General features: G+C 37.2%; 1 protein-coding gene across 1 annotated transcript; it reads right to left on the bottom strand.

Annotated features, from left to right (window-relative positions):
- Nucleotides 1–3,989: 3,989 nt before the first annotated feature.
- On the bottom strand, nucleotides 3,990–5,329 carry LOC130994222 (uncharacterized). Its single transcript, XM_057919257.1, has 2 exons — nucleotides 4,523–5,329; nucleotides 3,990–4,211 (listed from the first exon to the last, which is right to left on the bottom strand). Exons 1-2 carry the CDS (start codon nucleotides 5,327–5,329, stop codon nucleotides 3,990–3,992), a joined length of 1,029 nt encoding a protein of 342 aa, XP_057775240.1.
- Nucleotides 5,330–6,034: the final 705 nt, after the last annotated feature.

Here is a 6,034-nt window from a genome sequence, read left to right on the forward strand (position 1 = left end):
TATCAGCCATAGGATTGATAAAATAAACGCACCAGATCGTGCCCTAGATCTCACTAAAATTAGGGGGTCTCATTGGAGCGGCCCCCTATATATATATATATATATATATATATATATATATATATATATATATGAAATAATAGGGCCAGATGGCCCTATTGGAGATAGAAACTTAAATTTTGGCCACAAAATGAAAAATCACAATATTTGGCCATCTTTTATGTGTCATACCTAATCTACCCTTTTAACCCAGCGGATCCAGCCTAGCTTTCTTTAACCCGTCGGATCCAGCGTGCTTCCTCATCTTCCTCTCTCTCTCTCATCTTCGCCTCTCTCTCTCTCTCAACACACAACACAACACACATCGACTGACGTCGTCCCTTTCTTCCTTGGTGGAGAGCACCGCCGTCAGCCACAACCGCCAGCCACCCCTCGCCCGTCACCCTCTCAACTCCCTCTCTCATCTCTCACCTCTTCTCCCTCCAAAAACACAACACCCTCACTGAAGGAGATCTCTCTCTCTCTCTCTCTCTCTCTCTCTTTGAAGGCTCTGCCGCCCACCTCGTCGACGGCGCGGGTTTGCTCTTTGCCGCCGTAGCCGATTTGGGGCTAGGGCTTTATCGCCGCGACCGCCGCCGATTTTCCCTCTCGCATCTAGTTTGGGTGTCTGGTTTTGGAGAAGTAGTCACAGGTAACGCCGTTAGGGGCGGAGGAGCAGAGGTCGTCGTGAATCTTGATGCGTGTGTGTCGAGTGGGATAGCGGTGTTGGGCTGCTGTTGTTATGAAATTGAAGAAAAGTAGGGGACTGGATTTGGGGATCTAGGGTTTGGAGGTGGTACCGCCACTGATATGCGGGCGGCGGTTACTGAAAAGCAGATAGGAAATAAGAGAGGGACGCGGTGGCCGGCGGTGTTTTGGAGTGGTGTCGTAGGGGTAAGGACGGGAAAGGGTGTAAAGGTGGCGGCGGCGATTTGGTGTCTGTATTTATCCGTTGTTTCTCTATTTGTTTTGCACGTATGGCACTATTAGTGCCATAAGTGCCGAAAGGACCATTTTAAACACCTCCTCGTAGGGTTTATATATTCCATTTAGTGTTTAGATTATCTATTTAGGATTTAGATGATCCATTTAAGGTTTTTTGTTTGTATAATATATATATATATATATATATATATATATATATATATATTATATACACACTATAGAACTAATATTCATGCAAAAGGAAGCACCGAAAATGGCAACATCTTTTCACAATTTTTCATTACAGTAGGATTTCATATCGAAACAAAAGGGCTATTGTCACATAAACCATGATTTTAATACTATCCACTTTTGTCTTTTTCACCTTGGATTGGCTTGAGGATGATTTTTGTACGGATCAATTATATCCTTTTCTACAATATTAGCATTTGCATCTCCTGCAATGTACAATTTTTTTTTTTTAATTTTATATTTATATAAAATTGATACGAATTCAATTATTATATTTATAAATATATAAAAAATTAATTTTAACTAAATATATTTTAATTGAATATTGTAAAAATAAAAAAATTAAGAAAAATTTACAATAATTAAAATTTATATTACGAAAAGGCAAAATAGATATAAGTTAAAAAAATAAAAATAAAAATAGAAAAGATATGAAAAATAGATTTATTAAAAAAAAGATGAGAGATGAGAGAGAATGTATTAAAACTTTAATATTTAAATAAATATAACTTTTACAGTTTAAATCAAACATTTACATAAAATATATCTAATTAAAGTTCTTATCCTGATATAATTTTATATGCATATTAAATATTTTATGATTAGTTGAATTTCATAATTTTAGAAAGAACTATAACAAAATAAAAAAGATAATAAAAATAAAAAAGAAAAAAAATATAATTTACAAATAAACTTTCAATTTTATTATAATTACAAAATTTCCATTCAATTTTGAAATTGAAAGTTGCCTTTTTAATAGGGGTTCAAGATTTTAAATACCACCTTTTAAAAGTAGAGTGTTTAAGAGCATCCACAATGCTTGTGTCTTAGAGGGGTGTCTTAGGAGTGGGCCCCACCTAAGACACACCCCTCTCCAATGCATTGTGTTTTAGGTGGGTGCTTAGATCCCCATTTCCACAAAATTCACATTTCTACACTTTTAATTTTAAATTTCAAATTTCATTATAATTAAAATTCAACATTACAATAATTAAAATAAAAATTAAAGACACAATTAAAATACGATAATAAAATAAAATTACGAAAATTTTCTAGGGCTCAATCGGACAAAAACGAGACCAACCCACCCTCTTCGTCTTCGATGATCATGTTGTGTAAAATAATGCACGTGAAAAGCTAAAATAAAATATAAAATTTTAAAATTAAAAATATTACAACAATTAAGAATTAGGTGAAAATTTAAAAAAATAAAATAAAAAATTGGGATTTTAAAAGACAAAAAAAACAAAAAACAAAAATTAAAATTAAAATCAAAAGCAACACCAAAAAAGAAAATTTTAAAAGCCTACCCCACCAGCCGACATCCCCTCTTCTTCCCCAACCCACCTTTTTTTTCTCATCTTTTTCCCCCATTGTTGCACTGCTTCTTTTTCTTTCTTCTTCTTTTTTCGCTCTTCATTTTTTTTTTATTAAATCGGCGCGTGTAGCGCACGATTTCGCCAAAATCCGCCAACGACCCGCGTCTTGCCTTCGACGCCGCCTCGCATCACGCCGCGTCTCCAGTGCGGCACACCCCTCTTCGCCCCGCGTCGACCCAGCGCTCGACACGAGCGCTGGGGATGCTCTAATAGCCCCACATTAAAACTAACTCTTTTGTATACCAAAATGAATTAAAATACTAAAATACCCTTTACGGTCCCCACCACTTTAATTTTCGCGCAACATGACACGTGCCCACGATGTGGACACGATGGGCACGATTGTGTCCACCATCATGGGCACGATGAGCATGATCGTGTCCACCATCGTGCCCATGATCGTGGACACGTGTAATATTGCGCGAAAATTAAAGTGGTGGAGACAGTAAGGGGTATTTTAGTCATTTCGTAGATTTTGATATATAAAAGAGTTAATTTTAAAGAGGGATTAAAAATACTACTCCCTCCGTCCCGCTATTCATGTCTCGTATTCCTTTTTGGGTTGTCCCACCGATAATGTCCCGTTTCCTTTTTAGGAAATAATAAGGGCTTACTTAATGCTAATTAAAATGCCTAATGATTAACTAATTGGACTCGGATTTGGGGAGCCCATTTCATTTCCTCTTTAATTTTGGCTCTCGATTCCGCCGCACTGAGAAACCCTAATCTATTCTGTCTCTCTCTCTCTCGCGAAGCTTCATCTCTCATTTCGCATCACTCCGCCGTCTGAAATCCCTAGTTCGCCGTTTGCCGCCTTTCTTGGGTGTAAGCCGCCGCCTCTCTGCATTCATCTCTCACCTCCTAATCCTTCTCCATCGCCGATAATGTCCCGATCCCTATGATGTAGATTTACAAAAGATCTGAAGCTATCTCTCTCTCTCTCTTACGACTTTCGTCGAATAACACAAAATTGTTCACTTTCTGAGGGATTCCACCGATTGAATGTCGAAATCCTACGGAGACAAGTATGATTTCAAATGGATGGCTGAGCTGGAGAATTGGATTCAATTGTTGGTGATTGAAGATGGATGCAAAGATTGGCGTCGCCGGGCTTTAGTCCAAGAAGGTACACTCGTCTATCCCTAGTTCTTCCTCCGGTGAAGAACCGATTTGTGATTCAAACCCTAGTTCTTACCCAGATTCATTTTTTATGTGTGAGGAAAACTGGCAACATAGGGATATGAACGACAGCGTGTTGTTGATGCTGAAATCCATGCTGCCTGATTTTTTTCTGGTGAGATCTAGCCTACTCTTTATTTTGGTGTAGGTTCTTGGGCGATCTGTTGTGCTTATGGTTTGGTTTAGGCAATTGCATGTGGGGTTTGCATGTGAGATCTAGCCTACTCTTTGTATTGCCCTGAACCACCCCAGATCATTGATGTTTGTATCTGGGGAGTTTGGTGGTTGATGCACCAAGTGAATATCAAAGCCATCAGCTGAAGCTACTGCCCTGAAATCTGGGTCTGAGTCTTGAATGTGAGGCCTAGCATTATCTTGCTGTATATATATGGTTTTGCTTGCATTTGCTGGCCACTTTGCTTTAATAGCAGGGATGATCTGATTTTAAAAAAAAAATCAAATAAACAAACTCAGCATTTATTCTTAAATAGCCACTGCCATACATACATACACACTGCCATACATACATACACACTGCCACTGCATTTATTCTTAAGTACCCACTGCCATAAATCTTAAGTTCACACTACCACTGCATTTATTCTTAAGTACCCACTGCCATACATTAAAAACTGCCATACATACACAGCATATTGAATCATTCAATACAACTAATCATACACAGAAATCAGTTGAACTTGGAACATGTTGTTGTTACATTTAGGGCATATCTCATTCACCCTATATACCTGGTATATTAGGCAGTCTTTCACTACTTGTTTGGTGATGCTTTGAATTGGTTTCCACTCCATAGTACCTGCTGCCCTGTTCTTACTGTTTCTTTTGGCTGGAACAAGTTCAGTGAATGGAAAAATTCCAATTTTTCCATCAAACAAGCATTCACCATTAGGCCCAAACACTGGCCTACATACAGCACACATGAACATCACCTTGGTGATGAACTTCTTGTTCTTGCATGTCCTATGAGGGTCTATCTCATCAGGTGTCAAATAGAACCGCTGATTACTTTTTGTGATGTAGAACCATTTCTCATCAATGTGAATTGTGTTCTGCATGCTTTTGAAAGTTAAACTCCTAAGAATCCTGTCATATTCTAGAGCTTCTAAGGAAAACCGTAGCCTAAGAAACTTGTTTGGAGCAGTTAGATCAGGTTTTATTGCACTAGAATGAGGTCTGATCAGTCCCAATTTAATCCACCTACCCACTGTGCTTTTACTGCATTTAATCCCACATGCAAGCCTTCTTATGGTAGATCTCTTTGACAATTCTAAGCTAGCAATCAAATTTAAATCAAGATGAACCAGTTTTCTCCTTGGCCTAAGCTTTTTTTTACTCAATGAACTTATTACCTCACCACTTGCTCTTTGTTTATTTGCAGCTGCCCAAATACGACTAATCGTTCGTCGGCAACAACTCCACTTTTGAACTGCAGCATTGATCTTGCCTCTAGCTGGTTTTCCATTGTGGCTTCCTTCAAGAAGAAACTGGATTATGGCAGCCCTTTCAAAGGCCGAGAGATCCTTCCTTCTAGCCATGTTGGAGTTTTTTCTGTTTTGTAGGAGTTGTTGTGTGTCAAATGTGGGTTCTGCCCTATTTATAAAGGGTTTAAGTTCTGAACTTGTAAAAAACGGTGGGAAATTTGAATGTTGTTTAAAATTTCAATGCAAAATTCTGGAACAGTTTGCACTTTTTCATTGTGGCGCCATTTTTTTTTTATGCTTTGCTGCATGTGATGATTGAATTATAGGCAGATGCTGAGTTGGAGAATTGGATTCCAATTCCAAACTTATGCACATGTTTGTTCGAAATTTAGGTAAGATTAAAAAAAATTACAGATTATATTAAACTAAATTAAATTACAGATTATATAAAATTAAATTATAAAAAAAAGTCTTTTTTAATAATGATTAAATAGAAATAATTAACTATTCCTTAATCACAAACTAAATCATGTGGACCACACTCCTAATTCATCTAATTTGCTTCTCCTTAATCTCCGTGCCGAAAAGTAATGGGACATGAATAGCGGGACGGAGGGAGTATATTTTTAAAAGGTGGTATTTTCTTTTATAGGTTTCCACTTTTTAATATAGTACAGATTACAATCCTCAAATTAAATAACATAATCATCGCAAATTGGAAAATTAGAGATGAAATTCAAATAAATTTAAAAATTGGGGTTTTTAAAAAAAATTATCGTTTTAGATCGACGATCCTCTATCTCGCCCAAATCAGGATCG

This window comes from Salvia miltiorrhiza, chromosome 7 (assembly GCF_028751815.1).
Source record: "Salvia miltiorrhiza cultivar Shanhuang (shh) chromosome 7, IMPLAD_Smil_shh, whole genome shotgun sequence".
In the NCBI taxonomy this organism is placed as follows: Eukaryota; Viridiplantae; Streptophyta; class Magnoliopsida; order Lamiales; family Lamiaceae; genus Salvia; species Salvia miltiorrhiza.

What these genes read in the sequence shown, in the direction of transcription:
- LOC130994222 (XM_057919257.1), bottom strand. Translation starts at nt 5,329, where the DNA reads ATGGCTAGAAGGAAGGATCTCTCGGCCTTTGAAAGGGCTGCCATAATC. An exon ending in AAGACTGCCTAATATACCAG is followed by an intron (nt 4,212 to 4,522) that starts GTATATAGGGTG and finishes TTTTAAAATCAG; the next exon opens with ATCATCCCTGCTATTAAAGC.